We start from the raw sequence: 26,373 nt of genomic DNA on the forward strand, positions 1-26,373 counted from the left end.
AACTGCAATGATATATAACATTTTATCATGAATATTCAGGAACATATTCAAATGATGATTTCCTTATAATACTTTGTTTTTTTTTGCTGAACTGCATTTTTGGGTTTGCATTTGTGTCCGTTGTCAGTGAGTGTTTGTGGGTGTCTGTATGTATGTACTCATGTTCTTATAATAACATTTGGACTATTAAAAGGCATCTAAAAAAAGACTGAATGTCTATGGGTTGAGTTAGGATCTATATATTGTGAAATAAGGTGATAATGAAACACCTAGATGAACGATTTAAGACCAAAAGTAGAGATGGAGCAAACAGAGCCATTAATACAAGCTTTTGAAAAGTATTTTGAAGCTGCATTGAGGTGTCCCCTGCCTTTCAGGTCTGTAGATTGGAATAGAAGGTGATAAAGGGAAAGAATATTTTTTCTATTGTTAGCTGGCACTTAGACGAACGGTTTAAGACCAAAATTAGAGAGATAGAGCAAACAGAGCCTTTAATACAAGCTTTTGAAATTGAACATAAAAATGGGTCAATTTGACCGTAGGGACTTTATTGTTAAGACCAATAGTTCACCCAAAGAACACAAATGTATTCTGCAACCCAGATTTTGACACGTTACATTTTAAGAAATGGAGGGATTAGTCAAAATACATTTTTGTGGCAGTGAACATGGTCACAAATGCCGTCGATTGAGCTTAACCCACTGCGTCATGTTTGATGCGCTACAGCTTGCTTAATAAATATTAAATACTACAAATAAAATTACGATAACAGCAATAATAATGCTAACAACGAAACAATAAAAAACGATATCAGTTTGTTTGGCGGACACAGTCTTAACGGTCTAGCGACCAGCTATTGTCATGCTTTCCTTCCGTCCTGTGCGCATCACTGCATGCGGTCCGTCTGGAGCTGCTGTGGCTGATACTGGCTGAACGCCGCTGCGGCCGCAGCTCCGGGCGCAGGCGACGCGAGAGGCTGCTGCATGTAACCATAGCCGGCCGTGGTGACGTAACCCGTGGCGGCCGGGGAGGCGGCGTACGGATACTGCTCGTAAGCTGCAGCCGCGGCCGTTGCAGCAGCTGCGGAGTACTGCGCGTAAGCGGCGCCGGTGTAATCCAGGTACGGAGACGCTGCGGCTGCAGCGGAAGTGGCAGAAGGCTGCATGTGAGGGATCACAACACTGGGCTGCACAAACGCCTGCGGGTACACATAATGTGCAGGAATCCTGAGGGACAGAGAAATCCCAAAATAAACACAGGGAATAATGAAGAATTCCACCCTACAAGCAACCTTAGAAAACAACACAACAGTGAACTAAAGAGGTTACTAAAATAGGATTGCCACAATAGAGCATGCTGGGAAAGAGGGAATGTTTACATTAACTTATTTGTGCAAGGTTTAAAGGTATACATACATACATCTTCACAGGTTTACAACTGCATTTTGGAATGACTCACAACAGTTACACTAGCAGTCAAATGTTTGGACACACGTGACTGAATTTATATTTTTAACGATCTTTAAATGTTTTTATCTAAAGGCTGAAGCTTAAATACTTGCCATTATTTTTATAGACAAATATGATTTTTGTTATGCTGACGGAAAAATCACTTTTTGGAAACTACATAATTCCCTACAGCACATCGATTTGTGTCATTTCACATTTTTGATGACCGGTGAACGGCGTGTCATTTATTTTATCTGGATCTATTAAAGTTGCTGTAAGTGATTTTAAGCTGTTCTGAGCCGTTGGATTTGCCACACGCCCTTTTATCCAAAACCTAGCAGAAACGGTTGTCAAAAACAACAGCAGCACAACAGCGCCCCCAGCTGACAACTGTTATGAACAACATGGCATAAAAATAGCATTAAGTCTCAATAATTCGCTGGAAAGGTCTGGCTATCTCAGCGAGTATCGACGCTGACTATCACCCCTGGAGTCGCGAGTTTGAATCCAGGGCGTGCTGAGTGACTCCAGCCAGGTCTCCTTAGCAACCAAATTGGCCCGGTTGCTAGGGAGGGTAGAGTCACATGGGTTAACCTCCTTGTGTTCGCTATAATGTGGTTCTCGCTCTCGGTGGGGCGTGTGGTGAGTTGTGCGTGGATGACGCGGAGAATAGCGTGAAGCCTCCACATGTGCTACGTCTCCGCGGTAACACGCTCAACAAGACACATGATAAGATGCGCGGATTGATGGTCTCAGACGCGGAGGCAACTGAGATTCGTCCTCCGCCACCCGGATTGAGGTGAGTAACCGCGCCACCACGAGGACTTACAAAGTAATGGGAATTGGGCATTCCAAATTGTGAGAAAAGGGGATAAAAATAAATAAATAACAAATAATAGTTGCTGTAAGTGATTTTAGCTGTTCTAGAAATCCCGCAAACTATCAAGCTGAGCCGTTGGATTAGCCACGCCCCCTTTTCCCAAACTGCCCACTCCGAAGATAACAAATAAGCTTTATTGAGACAGACACGAGCAGAAACTGTTGACAAAAACAACAGCACAATAGCGCCCTCATCTGACAGCTGTTACGAACAACATGGCATAAAAATGGCAACTATATTCTCAATAATTCGCCGCCAAAAAATACAATGAGAACGCGCAAAATGATTGACAGTCGTCTAGAGCGGTCTCGGAGACCGGTGAGATATCTCACAACACTTATTTCATTAATATTTTTCAGGGAGCAGTAAACATTTTTGCATTAAAAAAAATTTATAAATAAATAAAATCAATCGCTTGCAGCATTTTTAAGTTATTCAATTTTTTAATTTACTGTATAAGTAACGTATTTTCAATTTGAATTCAAAGTCATTTTGGTATTCAGTTTTCTGGGGTTTAAAGTAAAAAATGTCATGTGGTGTAACCAGTGTTGGATGTAATCCAATTACAAAGTACTTAGTTACTGTAATTTAATTACTTTTAAACTAAATAGTAGTGTAATGCATTACATTTTAAATTCTTGTACTCCGATTACAGTTACAAACTATCAATAAATGTGATTATTTTTAAGTACATTATACAGTTATGCTTATTTCTAATATATTATTTTAAGCAGAACACATGAATTATGGCCGTATAACGCGTCATTGTGAAGTGTTGTGGCGTATGACTCGCGTGTAACAATGAACAAGAAATATCGACATTATTTTGAATTTGTTGAGTGGAAAAGTATTTTATAAAGTAACTTAAAAGTAAAGTAATTAGTAATGTGATTACTTAACTACTTCATTAAAAATGTAATCCGATAAATAATGAGTAATTTGTAGTGGATTACTATTTTAAAGGTATTTACCCAACACTGGGTGTGACCGTCCGGAGAAAAAAAGAGAATTTTTAAAATTTTATTTTTTTTTCATTTGTATGAAAAGGCACGTTCAGGTCAAATGGAGTAACCCAAAAAAAATATCTTGATATTCTTGACAAAAAAATTCATATTTGTAAAAAAAATTAAAAAATTTTTTTTATTGTATTGTTTAATATTTACGGTTTTATATATATATATATATATATACATGTATATATATATATATATATATACATATACACTCACCTAAAGGATTATTAGGAACACCATACTAATACTGTGTTTGACCCCCTTTCAGCCTTCAGGACTGCCTTAATTCTACGTGGCATTGATTCAACAAGGTGCTGAAAGCATTCTTTAGAAATGTTGGCCCATATTGATAGGATAGCATCTTGCAGTTGATGGAGATTTGTGGGATGCACATCCAGGGCACTGAAGCTCCCGTTCCACCACATCCCAAAGATGCTCTATTGGGTTGAGATCTGGTGACTGTGGGGGCCATTTTAGTACAGTGAACTCATTGTCATGTTCAAGAAACCAATTTGAAATGATTCGAGCTTTGTGACATGGTGCATTATCCTGCTGGAAGTAGCCATCAGAGGATGGGTACATGGTGGCCATAAAGGGATGGACATGGTCAGAAACAATGCTCAGGTAGGCCGTGGCATTTAAACGATGCCCAATTGGCACTAAGGGGCCTAAAGTGTGCCAAGAAAACATCCCCCACACCATTACACCACCACCACCAGCCTGCACAGTGGTAACAAGGCATGATGGATCCATGTTCTCATTCTGTTTACGCCAAATTCTGACTCGACCATCTGAATGTCTCAACAGAAATCGAGACTCATCAGACCAGGCAACATTTTTCCAGTCTTCAACTGTCCAATTTTGGTGAGCTCTTGCAAATTGTAGCCTCTTTTTCCTATTTGTAGTGGAGATGAGTGGTACCGGTGGGGTCTTCTGCTGTTGTAGCCCATCCGCCTCAAGGTTGTGCGTGTTGTGGCTTCACAAATGCTTTGCTGCATACCTCGGTTGTAACGAGTGGTTATTTCAGGCAAAGTTGCTCTTCTATCAGCTTGAATCAGTCGGCCCATTCTCCTCTGACCTCTAGCATCAACAAGGCATTTTCACCCACAGGACTGCCGCATACTGGATGTTTTTCCCTTTTCACACCATTCTTTGTAAACCCTAGAAATGGTTGTGCGTGAAAATCCCAGTAACTGAGCAGATTGTGAAATACTCAGACCGGCCCGTCTGGCACCAACAACCATGCCACGCTCAAAATTGCTTAAATCACCTTTCTTTCCCATTCTGACATTCAGTTTGGAGTTCAGGAGATTGTCTTGACCAGGACCACACCCCTAAATGCATTGAAGCAACTGCCATGTGATTGGTTGATTAGATAATTGCATTAATGAGAAATTGAACAGGTGTTCCTAATAATCCTTTAGGTGAGTGTATATATATATATATATATATATATTTTTTTTTACATTTATATCTTAAAAAATACGTTTGAAAACTTTTTTATAAATTAATGATTGTTGTGTACACTCATTTATTGAAGATATGAGGAAACTATTTTAATACCTTTTACTTAATGGTTACACCACATGACAATTGTAAACCATTAAATTGATTTTTGGGCAAATAAAATGCTATAAATATGTTTAAAAAAATGCATGAACTGGACTACATTACAGGATTACATGTCTACAACCTTGAAATGCCCATTTTAAATGTTAAACTCATTTTTATCACCTTGGACAATCTTATACGTCAACGACCCCAACTTCACTATTATTCAATAGTTATATAGAATGAGTAGGTGCATCCAAACTCTTGACTGGTGGTGTGTCAACAGTTATATGCTGCTGCTAATCCAAGGAATTAACCATTTAAAGAATGCTTTTGCTTTATTGCTATCATGGCAAACCCATTTCATGTGCAAACTCAGTATTCGATTAAAAGTTCACATACTTGTATCACCTCACCACACAGTCAGTTATAACAAGAATGACTGTGAATATCTAAGCAAACCGATCAACACCACAGCAGAGAAAAATCCCAAAACTCCCAAAAACTCCATTAGGAGAATACAGCACAATTATGACACCAATCCAAAAAACAGGGTGAGTGTTACCGTCACACAGCAACACAAAACAATATTTGAAAGAAACCGCGAGACATGTTCAGTTAAGTCGCACACGCGCACACACAAAACCGCGCATGAAAGAAACCAAACTCACTCACACACTGCACACAAAACACAACGTACAAACACACAACCACTGAAGATTGCAAGTCTTTCGCTCTTCGATAACGATAACCTTTCTACGTTTAAAAAACACATTTCACCCCAAAATCAGAAGGAAAAGTCATTATATAAAAGAATAATATTTTGTATACATAAAACGAAGCATATTCTACATTAGGATCATTTAGATATTTTGTTATTTTCATGACAATTACGCACTTTTCCCTCAAAACTGTCATTACCGTAATGCATCCTCACATTTGAGTTTGTTCTCACTGGTGATGCTTTGCTGATTGTCATTATTGTGACAGAGTAACTCTATTTATTTGAATCTGTTTATATTAAATGTTACATCGGAACTTGCACTGATACAACACTGTAGAAAACTGTTACATTTACGGTAAAATTCGGTCAGCTGTGGTTGCCAGAAATTTACCGTAAAAAATACGGCGACCATGTTTCAGACTTTGCGGGATGTAATTTTTGATGCTTGTATATTTTACAGTTCGCTAACGTTTATATTATTAAATGATTATTATTATTAAATAAACTTAACTATAAAACTTTTCTTTTCAATATTTTTTTTTTTACAATATGTAAAAATTTGCGTTGTCGATTTAATGCGCAAGTTCGGTGCGATTTTATTATGCGTAAAAGAAATGTGCGCAGGGGCCTGGGATTCAATGACTATCACACCTGGAGTCGCGAGTTCGAATCCAGGGCATGCTGAGTGACTCCAGCCAGGTCTCCTTAGCAACCAAATTGGCCCGGTTGCTAGGGAGGACATCACGTGACTTGTTGAGTGCGTTACCGTGGAGATGTAGCGCGTGTGGAGGCTTCACGCTATTCTCCGCGGCATCCACGCACAACTCACCACACACCCCACCGAGAGCAAGAACCACATTATAGTGACCACGAGGAGGTTACCCCATGTGACTCTACCCTCCCTAGCAACCGGGCCAATTTGGTTGCTAAGGAGACCTGACTGGAGTCACTCAGCATGCCCTGGATTCGAACTCGCGACTCCAGGTGTGATAGTCAGTGTTGATACTCGTTGAGATACACAGACCCCCCCTTATTATTTGTATTTATTTAAATATAACTATTTATAATTACTTCATCATTATATATTGAATATTTAACTATACTGTATATGCGATATATTGCAATTAACTTGATTAATTAATCAGCAAACCATGTAATTAATTTGATTAAAAAAATTTTTTTATAATTTGTTAATTTGTTAATATATATACATTTTTTACCTGTATATATATTAACAAATTAACATTTATTTCCTGTATCATTTTGACACTTTTTTAACTTTAAAATGATGGTAATTTACAGCCTCTCAAACGAACACAAAGGTAAAGTGTGTCATTTCAGATTTGCGGCAGAATTGCAAAAATAATGAACACTCACGCTGTCTTCTATTGGTTGGGGAAGAATGTAGCCACACCCCAAACTCACCCCATTGGTTAAGCCAGTGTTGTTACGCCCTGTCCTGTCGGGGTGCTCAACAACAACAACAAAATTGCAATTCTGTTTGGTACCTCTAGTAGGACAGAAATGATGCACTTCACCTTTAAGAACAGTCTTTGTTGCCGGGCAGATTATACTTTATTTCCCCATGGCTGAAATCAGTCCTGTCCTACAAACATGCAAAAACAACAGGTGTTGGTGTTAAATGTGTCCATAGATGAGTTCATAGTCTCTATCACCCCATTCCTTACTGTCAATCATCTGGAGTGACAGCACAGGCTGCGCTGAGGCTATTTTCTGCTGCCCTTGTCGTCTTAAAAGGACATGAACAAACACACTTGCTCTCTGCTTTACTGTGAACCTTTAAAGGCCAAACGGTCCCTTGAAACAAATGTAATATGTGTATAGTACATCTCAAAAAAGTGTATTCATGAACACCCCCGAATCAAACGTTTGGACACATTTGACTGAACGAATGTTACTCATGATCCTGAAAACAATTGATCTAGACGCATACTTGTTAATATGAACATAATAATACCCGAGGGTGGTTAAATATACCCCTGTTACCAAGCAGCAGGGGGCAACTTGCTCGTTATGAAGATATGCATGTCTGCATGTCCCGGACGTTTGGAGGTCACCAAAGTTCAGGGTTAATTTAAGGCACTTTGTAAATCACAGAAACAGAGGGGCTAATCTCTCGGGCCGGCTGACCCTCTGAACACCTGTTGTCTCGCGGCCTGAATGGCGCATTATGTTATTGCGTTCCAAGCTAACGTGCAACGCAGCAGCTGCTTTCTGTGGTCCTCTTTTAGACTTAAACATACTCTATGAGAGCAAATGAACGCGTACTTGTCCGTCCACTTTTCTTGTTTATTATGGTGGTTGCTTGTATTTTCCATTTGTTGCATTCTGAAATATGTCAGAATCATAGTCGGGTCTAAGTGGAGGGCCAAGGGGGCATTGCCCCCCTAGTTTTTCCTCGTGCCCCCCCACAGTCGGACAGTGAAGCGACCAAGAGGGAGCTCCCTGGTCAGAAGAAGAGAGAACCTAATGCCAACATAAAGGTTAAAATGACCCCCGCCCCCCACAAGTACGAAGTGCGTTTGTTGCCGTACTTGTGGGACGTACGCACACACATGACGTACACACACACATGACGGACATGCCCGTAATTCTCTCTCTCTCGAACCATCGTCACCGGCCGCCTTTATCCCTCGCGCGGCCCATCAGGCCGATTGGGGACCAGGCGTGCAACATTCTAGCCCGGCCCCGCACCCCTCCGCTCCACATATGCTTTGGGTTTGTTTTCAACAAAGTGAATGTAAAAAAAAAAAAAAAGCAAAGTAAACGCTAAAGATATATTAGTAAAATAAGGAAGGCATATGAGAAAGATCCACTGCAACATGCAAGCCGTGAGTTGTTTTGAGGGTGCGCCAGTCAACAAAGACACACGTCGACCTCATCAACAACAAGACACAGAAACATCTTGTTCAAATGAATAAAAACAAGCTGTGCGTAATCATCAAATTGTCAAACAAAAAAGGGGGGAAAAAGTGTTCCCGGCACCCCAAGACAAAGTTTGGACTTTCTCCCAAAATTCTTACAATTAAAATGCACACTGTTTTTAGCTATCAAACCCACTTCAGACAGGTCCAACAGCACACCAAAGCTAACTCTCCAAAACAACAACAACAACAACATACATGCAAGCTAATCACCATTTGAGACTGTACGTGTTTGAGCTTATGAGTTCTGCTCATAGCAGACTTTGTTCAGCTCGTTCACCTCTTAGGTTATTTTAATCGAAAGCCTGTCAGAGAGAGAGGCATATTACAGTTGAGTCACGCTTGATAGACAAATACTTTTTCAGGAGTTGTCAACAGTGCAAATACAATACAGACACAACAACCACGAAGATAAAATATGAACGCACACACCTCATAACCTGGCGGAAGGGTGGCGGATACAGCAATGAGGAATGCTCATCTTCGCTATCTCTATGACACAAAAAAACAGTATTTTATAACACACAAATACATCTATAGTGTACAGAAATTGCTCATATATTTAGTCGCACAATATAAAGGCATGTAGGAATATGATATTGTTTGTCATCGCCGATTTAGCTACAGTATAAAGGTGAAGTATGCATTTTATGCGCCACTAGCACCGCCAAACGGAATTGGAAAACCAGTAATTGTTTCCCAAACACTCCCGCCTCTGCCATATCTGTCATAAGTCGAACGAACAGTCCCGTTCCAATGTCATGCGGTTGAGCAAATGTTGCCTCGGATAGAAAAAGTAATTTAAAAAAACTAGATAGCCCAACTAAGGGCCTTAGTACGGTTTCCCCAAGTCAAAAGAGCCCACCCCCATGTCTCTACGATGTTCTGGGTGGTTGCTAGGACATTGTATGGTGGTTGCTAGGGTGTCACTAAACTTCCCTTAATACCCCAGTTGATAAGAGGCTACCCCCATATCCCTACGGGTTTCTGTTCCGGAGATGGGAGCCATGTACTCCCTATACAATGTCAACTTCATCTGATTTTTTCGCCTGTTTTTTTGACTGCCACATGAACATCGTACGTCCGATCGCTTATAAAAGTCATAGCACACCTCGTCTCACGAAGCTGGTCGATTTGATGCCTCACTCACGGGTGTACGACAAACAGGGCAAGACACGCACCAAAGTTGTGGTGGAGGTCGGTTAGCGATTTTGGAAAACCGCTAAAAGAAGGTCAGAGCAATAGTAATAGCGCCTTGCTAAAGCTAACACCACCAATGACACATTTTGGCCATTTGAAACATTTTGAGGGCCTGACAATGGAAGAAATTAGGCTAGAGATAACAAGACGCGGACGTATTTAGCAATATCATATTCTTACATTAGATCATTTAGACTTTTGGGCTAAAACTAATGAGAGTTTGTACAAACAATAATATACAGTCATCAATGGTGTTGTCACACTTACCCATAAGGTCGCTGGATGAATGTCGGGTGTATCTGAGGGACACCAAATGAAAACCCTGTGGGAAAATAAACCCTTATTCACTGAAACATTGACATCTATGCTGGCTCTCCTTGGCACATTCATTAGCATTGATAGCCGCATTTCCACTAGCGCAGCCAAATGAGGACGTGCTAGTGTGTGCCAGGGCCAGTTCCGTTCCCACTGTCACATCCGCGGCTTCATCGTGCTTCCTCGCCAATTACCATTGGGCCAAAGAAGGCCAAGTAAGGATTGAGGGCGGAGTTTAGCTGAATCAAACATCGCTTTCCACCTAGTAAAGACAAATGGCAGCTTGTTAATTTCGAGGGCTAACTAGTCTCCAGAGTCTGATACCTCAGCTTGAGCATCCCTCTTGCTTGTGAAATGGGCGGGGTGTGTGACGTTGGCACCAGGGCGCAATATTAAGGGTGGGTTTAAGGGCAGTATTTGCCCGATGATGGGAATGCAGATCGATTTTGTTCTCGTGGCTCGAGGTCTGAGACTATTGGCCCCATCTGAATGATACATTCACAAATCAGACCGATTCGGTTTTCAAGGTCAACTGACTCAACAATCCAGTTGCAGTAGTTAAAGGCAACTTCATTAGCCACTTTTCCACTATCGGGCCAGTGCGAGCCAGGGCTATTAACTGGCCCGCCGGGGTCAAAAAGTCTCAGACCTCAAGCCACAAGAACAAAATCGATCTGCATTCCCACCATTGGGTGAATAGCCCAGCAGCATTGCCCTAAAACCCACCCTTAATACGTCACCCTGGTGCCAACGTCACACACCCTGCCCGTTTCACAAGCAAGAGGGATGCTCAAGCTGAGGTAAGACTCTGGAGACTAGTTAGCCCTCGAAATGAACAAGCTGCCATTTGTTTGCTTATTGTGGTCTTTACTTGGTGACAAGCGAGACCTCATTCAGTGAAACTCTGCCCTCAATCCTTACTTGGCCTTCTTTGGCCAAAGGGTAATCGGCGAGCCAAAGGCGCTTGGGCGTTGGCCCCGAGGAAGCCCAGAGGAGGCACGATGAAGCCTCGAAAGTGACAGTGATAACGCAGCTGGCCCTGGCACGCACTAGCACACCATCATTTAGCCCAATAGTGGAAACGAGGCTATTAATGCTAATGAATGTGCCAAGGAGACCCAGCACAGCTGCTTCTCCACTATCAGGCCAGAGCGAGCCAGGGCTATAAACTAGCCAGTCTCGGACCTTAAGACCAAAATCGATCTGCGTTCCCACCATCGGGCGAATAGCCCCGCAGCGTTTCCCTAAATCCGCCCTAATGCAAACGTCACCCTGCCCATTTCACAAGCAAGAGGGAAACTCAAGGGATCATGTTATCGATTTAACTGGAATATAGAGTTTATATGGAATGTAAACATTAGCTAGCTAGCAATATAAGTTCCCGTTGACAACTCAACGACTGTAACTACCATGGTGTCCCGAGTGGTTTATCCGCTAACAGCGGGACGATGTCCCAGATCTCCACACCATCCATGATCTCGAACCATGGAAAGTTCCTGTTCGTCCATTGTGCATTTTAGCGGATTTGTACTGTGCCTGTACCGTTGTGTGCTAGATACACAACCTGGCAAGTTCGGCGAAACTCCGCCTTTGACATTAACCCTGCCTCAATCCCCAGGTGGACTTGTTTAGCCCATGGGTAAATGGCCCCCGAGAAAGCCCCGAGAAGGCAAGATGAAGCCCCGGAAGTGACAGTGGGAACGCAACTGGCCCTGGCACGCCATCATTTGCCCCGATAGTGGAAACGTTGCTATTGATTGCTTGATATCTCTTCAGGATTATGGGATGTTTTCCACCAGGATTTTGACAATTAAAAACCATTTCTGTAAAAATTAAGTTGAAATCACACTATGGCTTCAACGGAAACATTTAGGCTACAATGGGGCTACAGACCCGGGGGGTATAAATTCAATATGGATACACTTTGCAACCAGAAAAAGAGCACTGTTTCTTTAAGGGTGCCTTTTCCCTGTTGCTCCCTATCATTAATTAACGTCAGTGCTCAAGTGTCTCATATATATTTGATTTTTACATCCGAAACCCAAATGTTACATTCTTTTACAAAAGCGTTTCTGTATTCACTGTGTGTTATCTCAGATTATTCACACAAGGATTCGTCCTATTCAGAAACCAAAGTGAATTAGAACATGATCACATGAGTTCTCAACAGGAGGACTGTCTGCAGCATGAAACGTTTAGTCTGCGTTGAACGACCCCTTACCAGGCTGCATGATCCGTGGCTTGGCCCCTAGGTAGGCCAGATTCACGTTGGCTTTCCTGCCATCTATGATAGGGTTGGGGTCTTTACACGCTCTCTCTGCTGCTGAACGGTCAGCCATTGTCACCTACACATAGATGAGGAGAAGTATGCATACTTACAGGATAAATAATGTAGTAAAAGCGAAAGCTATAAAAACATAAATGGGACAGACAGATAGATGGTTATACAGACAGACAGAGACAAACAGAAGGTAGAAAGACAAATACATTGATGTATAGACAAAGAGGTAGACAGATAGACAGACAGATTTATAGATAGATAGTGAAAGCTATTAAATTTAAATGGGACAGACAGATAGATGGTCATACAGAAACAAAGACAGACAGACAGACAGAGACAAACATATTGATAGATAGACAGCAAGGTAGACAGACAGAAAGTCAGACAGAGTGATAGATAGATAGGTAGACAGACAGATAGACATACAGACAGGCAGACAGACAGAAAGACAGACAGATAGATAGGTAGACAGACAGATAGACATACAGACAGGCAGACAGACAGAAAGATAGATAGGTAGGTAGACATGCAGACAGACAGACAGACAGAAAGATAGATAGGTAGGTAGACATGCAGACAGACAGACAGAGAGATAGGTAGGTAGACATGCAGACAGACAGACAGAGAGATAGGTAGGTAGACATACAGACAGACAGACAGAAAGATAGGTAGACAGACAGACAGAGAGATAGATAGACAGACAGAGAGATAGGTAGACAGACAGACAGAGAGATAGATAGACAGACAGAGAGATAGGTAGACAGACAGATAGACATACAGACAGGCAGACAGACAGAAAGATAGGTAGACAGAAAGATAGGCAGACAGACAGACAGATAGGTAGGTAGACATACAGACAGGCAGACAGACAGAATGACAGACAGATAGATAGGTAGACAGACAGAGACAAACAGATTGATAGATAGACAGACAGACAGACAGAAAGACAGAGAGATAGAAAGATAGGTAGGCAGACAGACAGACAGACAGAGAGATAGATAGATAGACAGACAGATAGGTAGACAGACAGACAGACAGAGAGATAGATAGGTAGGCAGACAGACAGACAGACAGACAGAGAGATAGATAGATAGACAGACAGATAGGTAGACAGACAGACAGAGAGATAGATAGATAGACAGACAGATAGGTAGACAGACAGACAGATTGATAGATAGACAGACAGACAGAAAGACAGAGAGATAGATAGATAGACAGACAGATAGGTAGACAGACAGACAGACAGAGAGATAGATAGGTAGGCAGACAGACAGACAGACAGACAGAGAGATAGATAGATAGACAGACAGATAGGTAGACAGACAGACAGAGAGATAGATAGATAGACAGACAGATAGGTAAACAGACAGACAGACAGAGAGATAGATAGGTAGGCAGACAGACAGACAGACAGACAGAGAGATAGATAGATAGACAGACAGACAGAAAGATAGGCAGACAGACAGACAGATAGGTAGGTAGACATACAGACAGGCAGACAGACAGAATGACAGACAGATAGATAGGTAGACAGACAGAGACAAACAGATTGATAGATAGACAGACAGACAGAAAGACAGAGAGATAGAAAGATAGGTAGGCAGACAGACAGACAGACAGAGAGATAGATAGATAGACAGACAGATAGGTAGACAGACAGACAGACAGAGAGATAGATAGATAGACAGACAGACAGAAAGATAGGCAGACAGACAGACAGATAGGTAGGTAGACATACAGACAGGCAGACAGACAGAATGACAGACAGATAGATAGGTAGACAGACAGACAGAAAGACAGAGAGATAGAAAGATAGGTAGGCAGACAGACAGAGAGATAGATAGATAGACATACAGACAGGCAGATAGACAGAATGACAGACAGAGACAAACAGATTGATAGATAGACAGACAGACAGAAAGACAGAGAGATAGAAAGATAGGTAGGCAGACAGACAGACAGAGAGATAGATAGATAGACAGACAGATAGGTAGACATACATACAGACAGAGAGATTTCTGTCTATCTGTTTGTACACAATATATGCTTGATTAAATCTATTTATTTCAATGGGTGGATGAAATCTGCCCGTGAAATCTCCAGAAAATTATTTAAAAAATCTTTATTCAATAATCACAAATGACTGTGACTGGAGCAGCTCTGAGAAATGTACAGATGCCACGTGACATCACCTTTATGTGTCTCTTCAGAAGGACAATAATTGACACATATTTAATTACACTAAGAAACGTTGCTAGTCATTAAAAAGAAATGAAAAACACAGTATAAAGTATTTTATATGTGGACACGTCCCTCCCATGCCTCCCTAAATCTACCCCTCTGGTCTGTACAGACAAACAGATATATGACTGTCTAGTCTGTCTGTCTGTCTATGCATATCCAGACAGACAGACAGACAGGTAAGACAGACAGACTTACAAATCCATAGCCTCTGGATTTTCCCGTTTGTCTGTCTGTAATGACAACAGCTTCCTCGATTTCTCCAAACACTTCAAAGTATTTCCTGAGACTTGAGTCGGTGGTGTGATACGGAAGACCTCCGACGAAGATCTTGGTGTAAGTGGTGTCCTTCTGTGAGGTGTGCATCATCAGCGGCGTGTCGGGCAAGGGTAACCGGGGCAAACAAGCGCACAAGTTTTACTACGACTTTATAGCTCAAAATCCTAAAATCAGTCAATGAAATAAGGTTATAAATAATTCGGTCTGAGGTAGAATAAACGATAGTTAATGAGCGCGGCTGGATACACTGTATCAGGCTTTAAGCCTCAACAACACGCCATATAGCGGCTCTCACTCAAGCGCTGGACACACGGAGACTCCGCCCACATTGACAGTTCTCCACCCGGGCCCCGCCCACACATATAACACTCTACCTTAAACCTGCCCACTAGCCCACACTTATAATACTCCACTCTAGATCCCACTCCCACACGCTCCGCCCACACTTGTAATAGTCCACCCTAGACACGCCCACACTTATAATAGTCCACCATAGACCCGCCCACTACCCACGCTCCACCCACACTTATAATACTCCACTCTAGACCACCCACACTTATCATACTCCACCCTAGACACGCCCACTACCCCACACTTATAATAGTCCACCCGTGCCCCGCCCACACTTATAATACTCCACCCTAGGTTTTTTTTTTAAGCATTGCTGAAGGACTGTGAGCAACATTGAATTCATGTCATTCACATAATCCATTCATGTAAGAACACATTTGTAATGCTTATGGTTCCTGTAGATTTCTAAACTAAATAAATAAAATAAAAACTTTAAATTAGATTTACAAATGCGGTGTTATAATAGCAGCATTCCATGTAATATGCAGATTTTACAGTCCAAATCAAACACATTAATATTATAAATATATTTTATTTTGGTTGCATTATTTCGGTTGACCTTACCTAACTGCAAATCAAAATGCAACGTTGTGAGACACATAAAAGTACAAAATTAATATCATCACGTAACAGTAACAGGGTCATTATCAAAATATGCTGACAAACATGTTCCCTGGACTCTTCAGTCATGAAAAGAATTTCAAATAGTCAAGAAATACCATTAAAAGGTATCAATCTTTAATCTTTTATTAAATTAGGCCTATGTGAAATGGTTTGACTCTATACTGTTTTACAAATTAAATATACACACATTTTTATTTACACATTTCAAACCCTTGTCTGTAACAGCACTTCTATGACATGTACAGTTATTTCTGTTTATTTTTTTACTCATCTTGTTTTCGAGCGTGCAACTAATCAAAACAAAATAAGTAATAATCTAAATAATTAATACAAATAAATACAAAAAAGTTGTGGAAATAACTTCAGAGATCAAAGTAAAAAAAAAATGTATAATTTTATTTTTTACATGGTTTATATTATTTATATTGTCAATCCGGTTCTCGCCGCCTCCTTTCCATGAATCCCTTTACACTGGTGCCGAAACACGGGAAGGAGGAGGGATGCGCCGTAATGGAGTTCTCGCCACTACCGTCCACCCCAACGGAGCAGCCGGCAACCGTGAAGGGAGAAGGGGCTCCTAGCAGACCGCCTAGAGCAGTCAAGGCCACTGCCAGGACGCCCCAGGCGGGGGAGACACCTACCAGCCACTAAACGCGGCGGGGTCGTGATGACCACCGACCGCAAGCGGGGAGAGGCTCCCGACCGACCGCCTGGAGCGAGAGAACCGCTGCCAGGGGCTGGGGAGACCCCTTCTGTTCCCCGATCCTCCCGGGGAGGTGTGGCTGTCGTCCATTGGAGCAGTGGCCGAGGACTAAGCTACGGCGTATCGGAGAACCGACGACTAAGTGGGTTTTTTCTCCTCTCTCGTCCACTGCTGCTCCGGGTTGGCCTTTCCCTCTCTTTTTTAAATGTTTTGTTAATTTGGCATGATCGCTGTTACTGCATGTAGGTGCCACATTTTTTTTTTTTGTTTCACTCCCCCTGTCCCCTCCATCATCCAGGTAGATGGGGATGACCTGCCGGCAGACAGGATGTTAGCCACGCCCCTCCCCAGGGAAAGGGGGGGGGGGGGGTGTACGTCATGCCTTGGGCTCCCCGGCCTAAGAGAACGAGGCTAATCAAGCCTCCGAGAGGGACAAAGGCCCAATCAGAGATGGCACTAAAATTTAACCAATGCAAATGATCTCTCTTTTATGAGCCAATTCAATAGAATACAAAATCAGTAACATTATAGTAAACAAGGACACCAGACAAGTGTTTGTAAACATTCTGTATTCTACAACATCTTTGTACCAACTTTAACAGTCTGCAGATACAATATAAATACAACACAGTTCTGTACATTATAATAGTGTAAATACTATGTTCATACATTTTATGTACAGCTCCTTTGTCAAGGAGAGCAGCTTTGTTTTTGTTTTTTTTTATGTAAGGTCGTGGGTTTTTATCTTACCATCTCCAATGACAGATCCACAGTTCTTCAGGTAAAACTGAGCAATAATAACAGCACTGTCATAGCACGCACACGATCGTTATTTCAGCAATATCCCATTCCCCAATATTCCCATTTACACCTAAATAAAACATATTCATATTGGCTTTAGTATCACAAACTATTAAAATCATTCTCAACAGTCCCAAAAAAACACGAATGCTTGAAAGCTTCAATATTAAGTGGATAAACCTAGAATTCGACTATCTAAAAAGACCCCGTTGAGGAACGGGACTTGTGTCAGTACTTAAGAGCATTTCTGATCTAGCGCGGTTTGGCGACAGTAAGCCGATAGCGCGTCCTACTGCCAACGGTCTGATAAAGAAAGCAAGGTGCTCTCCGCATATATACAGACTTTGTCACTTCCTGTCAACCTCCTGAGAAGCGTCAAATCAGTATCTGAGAAAGCGTAAAAGTTTGTGCATTACGTAACTTAATGTGCGTCCAGGATAAGTTACTCCAGTGCAATGCTGAAAGCTTCGTTATTACAAATATTGGCAGTCCTTCAACGGTTACAGTACTCAACAAGCCAGTAATGCGACAGGCTTGCCGTCCAATCGAAATACCTTCAAAACGTACAAATCAATCACAATTTTGAAGTTCCGAAGGGCATGTGGTCTTCCAACATGGCGCTTAGCATATTAGCATAAATCCATCAACAAAACATACTTAAGCACACAGGCAAACACGCGGTGCCAAAGTACTTACAAAAATGACGACATCTTTGCCGTTTGCACAGCAGATTTGAAAGGCTATGTCTTTGGTAATACCTGATATAATCGCGCAAAACAAAAACGTTCAGAAACAGTAGTTCATTCTTACCGAAAACAGATCGAAATGTTTCCAATCACTCAAAGTAGAACGATAGTTAGGCATCGTTTGATTAATAGATTTAGTCATATAAGAAGTGGTACGCTCTCCAAGATGGAGGTTTACGCGAAGTTAGTATTTCAGCTATAGCTAACATGATATAAAACGCTTTTTGTGCAACTGTGCAACTTTTGACATTCAAAGATGATACTGAAATAGTCCTTTAACTTTAAAACATCACACACAAACACACGTAAAACGTTTTTGCCACAGAATAAGGGGAGTCGATCAACACATATCTGGCATGTACTAAAAAAGGATGGGTCAAGTAAGCAGTCCATGCTGGTGTTAAAGAATCCATCCGTCCACTCTTAACGTGTAAAGTCTAAGTGTGTAATTGCTGCGCCATTAGCGGCAAAGCACTCTGTTGGAGCGTCCCGGGTCAGCCAACAACATGGGCTCACCCAATGGCGGCAGGACAACCAGTTTGACCGAATAATGGCAAAAAGGTGTAGTGTTTGAAACTTTCTTGGAAGCAGTCGTTATTTCTGCAATCCCGTTGACACACTTCATCTTTATGTCAATGTTAAGTCCCTATTGGAGCACAGGTTGCGGTTCGGCATCAATGGATGGAGGAGGTCCTCTGGTCAGACCGGATGGCTTCACAAAGACGCCATGACCTGTGGCGCAGCGGAAATACACCCTTCCTTGAACCGTACCGTTGTGTTTGCCTGTGGAAGGACAAAGAGGGGTCTATAGTTAAAGGTACTTTGCCTCTACTTTAGGGCCTTTTCCACCATCGGACCAAACGGTTCTCGTTGCGAAGCCTTGCACAGTCCTGGGCTCGTTGGCTCAGGTTTGTTTTCTACTATGGTGCTAATTCGGGATTAGAATGGACTGACTGGGCAAGTGACCAATCGGGAGTCGCTATGCCAGTGAAGGAGCTCCACGGTCCTCTGTCCTGAGCATGGTTAGCTGGGAACGATTCTGTAATTGCACCATACCAGACTGAGCTCAAGTGGAAATGCTACGGGAACCATTCCTCAGCATGCTCAGAACCGTTTGGCTAAATGGTGGAAAAGTCCTTTTGGTTATTTCCTAAGATCTTCTTGAAGACTTCTACTCACATTCATATGTCCACTTACCTACAGCAAGGTCTAGTTCCACTCCAACCCAGATGCCCTTGGCAAACTCCACCCCTCCAACATAATGCACCGTCCCACTCTGCCTCCCCACCCACACCTGCTCACCGGGAGCCATCCAGTCCGGCAGCTGAGCAACAGGTGCATTCTCGTCCTCACTGGAGTCTGCAGAAGGTTCTGCGTCCTCCGAGTCGTCAAGTCCTCTAGATGATTCCAGCTCTGGGTTGTTGTCAGGTACAGGAACACTGGGAGACCCTTTTCCATTGTGAAGATTGCCCTGAGCCAAAGGAACCGCGACACAACTGCTTTTCTCGTCTGACGTTCTGGCAGAGTTTTGCTTCCCCAAGTCTGGGAGATTCGCCTCCGCTTGCCAGCTTGTCTCGAAGTGACCCGGGTCTTCGGCTCCTATACCATCATCTGCCCCCTTAAAGTCTGTGAATTCTTGACTAACACTCAGGATGCATTTTCGGGGTAGCGGCGAAGAGCAGTCCCGGTCGATGCAGTTACGAGAACAGCGTTGAATGGGAACGGTCTCGACCCCTGGGGTACTCCTGTTAGGTAGGTACGCTCTTCCTCCAGGACAGCAGTGTTCCGGAGGTTCGGAGGTTTCTTTGCTATTGAGCTGGTCGCAACTATCGCTGCCACTAAAGAGCCACATCGGACAGAGTTGCGTTTGAGGCACTATGGGAGAAGTATCCGCTCGTACAGCTGCTGGCTGTGGGACTCCGGGACACTTCCTTTTCTACAGTCCTTGTCTCTGGTAATGGCTCTACCCCAGATGCCAATTCCTCCTGCACCCCATCCTTGGTGTCAAGACTGGCATTGTACACCTCAAAGTTGGCAAAATCCTCCGGGACGTAGGGCTTGAAGTTTGGGAGCTGTTCAGACCCGAGAGACCCTGGAACACTGGAACGGGCGAAGGCTGACTCTACGTTGTGCTCCTCCTCTTCTGAATCCTGACCAATCATCAATGACCAGACAACAAACAGCAAAGCATTGATCAGGTAGGACTCTACAGCCCTTTGTGATGAAAGGTTAAAGATCACCAGCTCCTAATTATATTCAGTCATTGAAAAACACAGTGTCTACGCCAGAAAAGGTTGCAGGACATCGCAGAATGTTCACTAACCATGGACCAATCAGCTGTAAGCTCAATACATCAGCAATGGGAAAATGGGGAAATATCTATACATCCAACTTAAAGACATAGTTCACCCAAAAATGTGAATTCTCATATGACTTTCTCTCTTCATGGGCTCCAAAAAGGACCTAAAGGACCAATCCATAAAATTTAAGTGGTTTAATCCATGTCTTCTGAACCAATACAATCAATTCTGTTTGATAACAGACCAAAATCGGACTTCTGTAGCCTCCTTTGTATTGCTTTGGACCTCATGAACTTTCATTGTATGGATATAAAAACATCATATGTTTATCTTTGAAAATATCTTCTGCAGAAGAGAGAAAGTCATTTGAGTTTGGGACAATATGAGGGCAACTAAATAATGAGAGAATTATCATTTTTGGGGAACTATTCCTTAAACTGTAAACACAAATCTACTGGTATAAAAATGCACTTATTATATAATCATTATAATTAAAGCAATGCAACAACAATCTTTTAGCTTAAAATTTTTTTTGTATGTATACACACACACACACGTGCACACACACAAATACACACACAAACACACACACAGACAAACAGCACGCACACATACAAACGCACTCATACACACACGCACACACACACATACACGCACAAACACACACACACGCCTACAAATGCACACATACACACCCACACATACGCACAAACACATACGTAAAAGCACACACACACATGCACAGACACACAAACACACGAACACACAAACAAACACACACCAGCACGCACACACACACACAAACACACTCATACACACAAACGCACACAGACACACACACACACACACACGCACACACACACACACACACACACACGAACACATGCACGCACACACCTACAAACACACACACAAACACACACGCACGCACACACACAAACACATGCACAAACACAAACAAACACACACGCACATGCATACACGCACACATGCTGTAACACACACACACATGCACACGCACACACACACAGTAAATAGGGCTGGGGCGGTATGGATTTTTTCTAACCGCGGTTGAAAAGCAAGATATTCCCGCGGTATAGCGGTAAACCGCATTAAATACATTACATTGGATCAGAGAAGCCCCCGACAGACTTTGGCGCACACATCAGAAGTCGCTTTTGATAGACAGACTTTAAATATTGTCACCTACATCCGAAGAAAAAACGAGCACAATTTTAAATAGTCAAATTTTCATCAAGCAGTAATTTGGCATGAACTAATCACTGTATAGATTTCCTTATTTAAGATTATTCTCAGATACATTCGCATTGAAGATGGGTCAGACATGATTTTGACCACTTTATTAAGTTTTGTTTTGTAGAAAGCCTTTCTTTAACTTAAAATTTCGTTTTGTATAAATTGTATCTTAATTTTAATCACCGTTTCATTAACTAATTGCCTGGAATTAATAAATAAGAAGCAAATATAGCAGACATATAATCAGCAGCAGGACGTGGAAGCGCCGATGCGATCTCTTGCACGTGAGCTCTCTCATAAATGAACCGAAACTCGGCGGCTAGGCCTACTGCCTCACAGACATGAGAAATAAATAGAAATCTTAATGCATTTTAAACAAAATTCAAAACAAAATGATACAATTTTAGGCTACAGTAGCCTAGTAGTCAGGTTTGCCGATGTGCGTTACTATTTATTTATTTATTTTTATCCCTGTGCGCCAATCGGAAACGGACTTCACTGCTGATATTCTGGGGATACAACATAGCCAATAGGCTATAGCCTACTAGGGACTTCAGCCTTTAAAATATCTTTGCTGCATTGGATCAGTCTCCTTTCTAGAACAGCCAAGAGCTTTCAGCCTCACGGCAGCAACGCCTTGCATCGCTCAGACCTTAAAACAGTCAGCGCCATGGATGCGTTTTGAGTTTTATCAAAAAACGTTGGTGCGGACAGATGAGTTTTGTGATGCGGTTCGTGATTAAATAATAATAGCCCATCCGCGCATCTCTAATACAAATGGAATGTTATTATGTGTCATGGAACATTGCGCTCCCCAACTCGCGAAAGGTCGGATTTGCTCCATATTTTGATAAGTTTTGTTTAGAAAACCTTGAATCCATGTAGGCTAATATCATTAGACATAATCCATATAATTAGAATCAATGAATCCATGTCATTAGACACAACGTGCACACATGTGCGGGCCAATGTTTTTTTTGTTTTTGTTTTTTTGCGGTGACGACGGTGACAAGCTCAGACCCGCGGTTGGAGTCACGTCACCGCGGTATTGCGGTAATGCGGTAACCGTCCCAGCCCTAACAGTAACACACACGCACACACACACACACACATGCATACACACAAACACACACGCATACACACACAAATACGCACAAAAACACACACACAAATACACAAGCACACAAACATACTCACACACACGTACACAAACACGCATGCGCACACACATAGAATTGGAATTATTTGAAATGTTTAGAATTTATTTGAATATATAAAGTAACAAATCAAACAATCCATTTATATTTATGATATTTGTAGGTAAAATCATTTGTTTTCAGACAGACAAGGAAAAGAAAGTGGATCTGCAGGATGTCAAAAATAGAAACAGAAGATCCGTCCATCGGGATGTGTAGACTGCTTTGTTGATTATAAAGGAAGTGCTCTAGTTTTGTCGCTTTGCGCCCGGCGTGGACGCGGTTTTATGTAAACACTATTTTTATTTACAGTTTATTTTCTTTGAAACATCTAATGCACTGCTCGCAGAAATATCATGAAGCAGATCTGATGTGCACTAGGGGCGTTCAACACAATCTCTGTGATATGTGGAGTGCTGCAGTCAGTGAGTTAAACTAAAAGCAGAGCGACACATGCAGTTACTCATCATCACATGAGGGCAGTGAGACACAATGAGATGCAAAGGGTGCTGATGCTGAGATGATGTCAGAGATGATGAGGTAGCATAAATTAAAACATGTAGTGAACTTTCTGTAAAGTGTCCACTACCTAGTAGCACTAACTAGTGTTTGCACGCCAGCAGCATACTGGATTGTTGACACTTACAACAGTGTGTGGAGGTGTGAGAGTGAAATCTGTGCTGAGTCTTTGCATTCTGTGATTGGCTCTGCTGGTGCTGATGTCACTGCTGATGTCACTGTGGGCGTGGCCCTCGCTCTGGGCCCTGGGTCTGCAGCCCAGCACGCTGCTCTCCACAAACCTGCGCATGCTCTGCAATCAGGTCACAATAGCACACTTCACACAGGCCATGCAGCACAGGGAACACTAGTACACACTCAGTATATAGGGCTGGTGGAGTTAGGCACGTAACACATGTGGTATATACAAGCGTTCGGTGAGAATTGCACATGCGCTGTATGAGTGTTCAGCCACAAATGTAGACGTTTTAAAGGAATAGTTCACTCAAAAATTCATTTACTTACTCCCCTGTTGTTTCAAACCAGTATGACTATTTTTCGTTAAACACTTAACCCCTTAAACTCTGGGTGCATTTTTGGGCTGCCGTCCGCAATTTTTCAGACTCATATTTAAAAGCTCACCATTCACACATACTGTGGAATAATTACAAAAAATGTGTCTCATTTTATTCCACTAGGTGGCAGCAAACACTAGAAAAAATATTTTTGTCGCCATCACATTCCATCGCAATATACAGATGTGAACTCTAGGGGGCGCTCTAACTCATTTCAGCCCTCACAGATGTGCTCGTCCATAGACATTCAGTCTAATGTTCAGTTCAAGCAACACCCTCATTATCTCATTGAATATCTCGGCCTCTGAGTGGACTACAAGATCAATCTAGGTGTCATTAGAAAGCTGAGATCCTCCCCTTTGTGGTGACATAAAACATTCATAATCCATAATCGATAACATATATTTACTATGATTTGTTTAGCACGCTTTTCCAACTGGATGGCATGTTTTGTTCTGGATATCTAAGATATATCATTTGATTATTTGGCCAAGCAAGCTCACAGACAAGTAAACAATGGCAAATTGTTTGGATAACTGCCAAAAGTAAAAGCAGATATAAAGTTTTTAGCTATTTGGGTCTTACAGCAGCAGTTACCAGCTCATAAATGAGACATTTGTATTTGATGACTTAGAGAAATCATATTTCACTTTGTGATTCTTTTGAACTGTTGTATTAGAGCAACAAAATTAACTATACAGTCACATTCCTGAGAGTGAGAGCTTTCATTTGATATATGACATGTCCATTTATGTGCTATTTGTGTTTTATTTTCATATATATATATACATATACACACATTTGTACCCTATTACCTCTAGGGGGCGCTACTTTTAAACGCGAATGATTTGAGGCCTTATTTTGTTATTTTCAGTAACATAAATGCATAAGTGATGTATATCTCTGAAAAGTTGAGATTCTAAGCTTTCAAATGATTCCTCACATGCATGAATTATGTATACGGGCACTTTAACGTTTTAAACGTAATCTCTTTTTGCAATTTAGCGCCCACCTTTGGTCTTGCCAATGGCCACTTTTTTCACATACAATAAATATGAAAATGTATTTTTACTCTCAAGCCAGAAATAAGACATAAAAGCGCCATAAAAGTATCACAAAAGGTCCACATGACCCACAATACGCTATACTCCAAGTTTTCTGAAGTCATACACAAGTTTAGTAAGGAACCGACCTAAATTTAGACCATTATTGATCAAATATATTGCATTTGGATGCATCACGCCAGGTTCGAGATCACTGATCCTAAATGCCAATCGTTCTTGCATGTGACGTTACTGGATACGATACAGCAAGTACCGCACGTGACCACAAATGAGCTTAGCGCTTCGGTGGAGGGAGAGGTTATCATTGAATAATGACTAAAATATTTCAGTCTGTTTCTAATGCAAAGTCTATTAAAATGACAAACAAATATCTATCTATCTAAACAAATTTAAAAATGCATTTTTGTCCATATTGCACAGCCCAAAAATCACCATTCACTTGTTCGTATGGAAAACATAATACAAAAGTGTTTGGAACCACTTCAGGGTGTATAAATGATGACACAGCTTTAATGGTTATGGGCGAAGTATTCCTTTAAAGACACGCTTCCTATCATGTTGTTCAGGTCAGTACATATATCATTTGTGGCTGTTAACACAGAATTAAAGGACTGAGGTCATGCTCGGTGCAGTGTTTTTGTTTCTTTAAAAAGGCCATTTTAGTTGGGAAATTCATTCTTTAAAGCTTTGTGTGCCGTCAACCTGCAGGGTGGGACATGCCATCATCAAATATGAAATATGTAGAGTGTCTTTGTGAGAATGTGGAGTGTATATGGAGGGTGGAAACACAATATGAGCGATATGTAGGCATGAAACTGACAATGAGACAGACGCGTTCTCTGTGTGTGTGTGTGTGTGTGTGTGTGTGTGTGTGTGTGTACCTCCTGTCCCAGCAGAGGTCGTGACTCCAGAACCCGCTTGGCTTTGTTCTCCTCTCTCACTGGCAGGAGAGATTTGAGGAATTTGGGCGGCTGTGGTGAGAGAACCTTAAACGGACTGGAGTTGAAGAACGTTGGACTCTCTGGCACTGACCCTGTGCAGAACGTGTTAGTGAATTAATGCATAAGAGAGCCTAAACACGTACATCCCAACTATGGGTAAATTTACCATGATTCTCCCTGCTTTTGACAGGTGTGTCTTTGGAGAGGACACTGTTGAGGGACAACTCTTGGGGGTTGGATTCGGAGACGTCCGTGTGACCGTCACAGTGACCCTGTGGAGAAGGAGAGGTCAAGATTTGGACCGCTGGTTGATCTCGTTAACAAGCCGGAAGGAAGAGAGTCAATTAATGAATAAATGAGAATTTGAAAGCTCGTTTCGGCTCCCGCGCGCGGTTTGACGGACGGACAGGTGGCTTAAGCGTGTGCGGTTTGTGCACGTG

At 42.0% G+C, this 26,373-nt stretch overlaps 2 protein-coding genes across 2 annotated transcripts in view; both read right to left on the minus strand.

Moving 5' to 3' along the window:
• Positions 1-96: 96 nt before the first annotated feature.
• Positions 97-15,229, minus strand: LOC127655762 (RNA-binding protein 24-like). The gene is made up of 5 exons (XM_052143737.1): positions 14,797-15,229; positions 12,298-12,421; positions 10,029-10,083; positions 8,994-9,053; positions 97-1,226 (listed from the first exon to the last, which is right to left on the minus strand). Exons 1-5 carry the CDS (start codon positions 14,965-14,967, stop codon positions 887-889), a joined length of 750 nt encoding a protein of 249 aa, XP_051999697.1. The 5' UTR covers positions 14,968-15,229; the 3' UTR covers positions 97-886.
• A 547-nt stretch (positions 15,230-15,776) lies between these two features.
• kif13a (kinesin family member 13A) overlaps positions 15,777-26,373 on the minus strand; it is an 87,566-nt gene continuing 76,969 nt past the window's right edge. Inside the window, 5 exon segments of the mRNA XM_052143748.1 lie at positions 15,777-18,885; positions 19,300-19,942; positions 19,944-20,252; positions 25,874-26,025; positions 26,100-26,205. Coding sequence (XP_051999708.1) covers positions 18,749-18,885; positions 19,300-19,942; positions 19,944-20,252; positions 25,874-26,025; positions 26,100-26,205 — 1,347 coding nt within the window. The 3' untranslated portion in view covers positions 15,777-18,748.

Source organism: Xyrauchen texanus, chromosome 15, assembly GCF_025860055.1.
Source record: "Xyrauchen texanus isolate HMW12.3.18 chromosome 15, RBS_HiC_50CHRs, whole genome shotgun sequence".
Taxonomy (NCBI): Eukaryota; Metazoa; Chordata; class Actinopteri; order Cypriniformes; family Catostomidae; genus Xyrauchen; species Xyrauchen texanus.

Coding starts and splice junctions, on each gene's coding strand:
- LOC127655762 (XM_052143737.1), bottom strand. CDS start 14,967: ATGATGCACACCTCACAGAAGGACACCACTTACACCAAGATCTTCGTC. Junction 12,422..14,796: donor AATCCAGAGGCTATGGATTT/GTAAGTCTGTCT, acceptor ATCTATGTGTAG/GTGACAATGGCTGACCGTTC. Junction 9,054..10,028: donor TTCATCCAGCGACCTTATGG/GTAAGTGTGACA, acceptor TTTGTGTCATAG/AGATAGCGAAGATGAGCATT.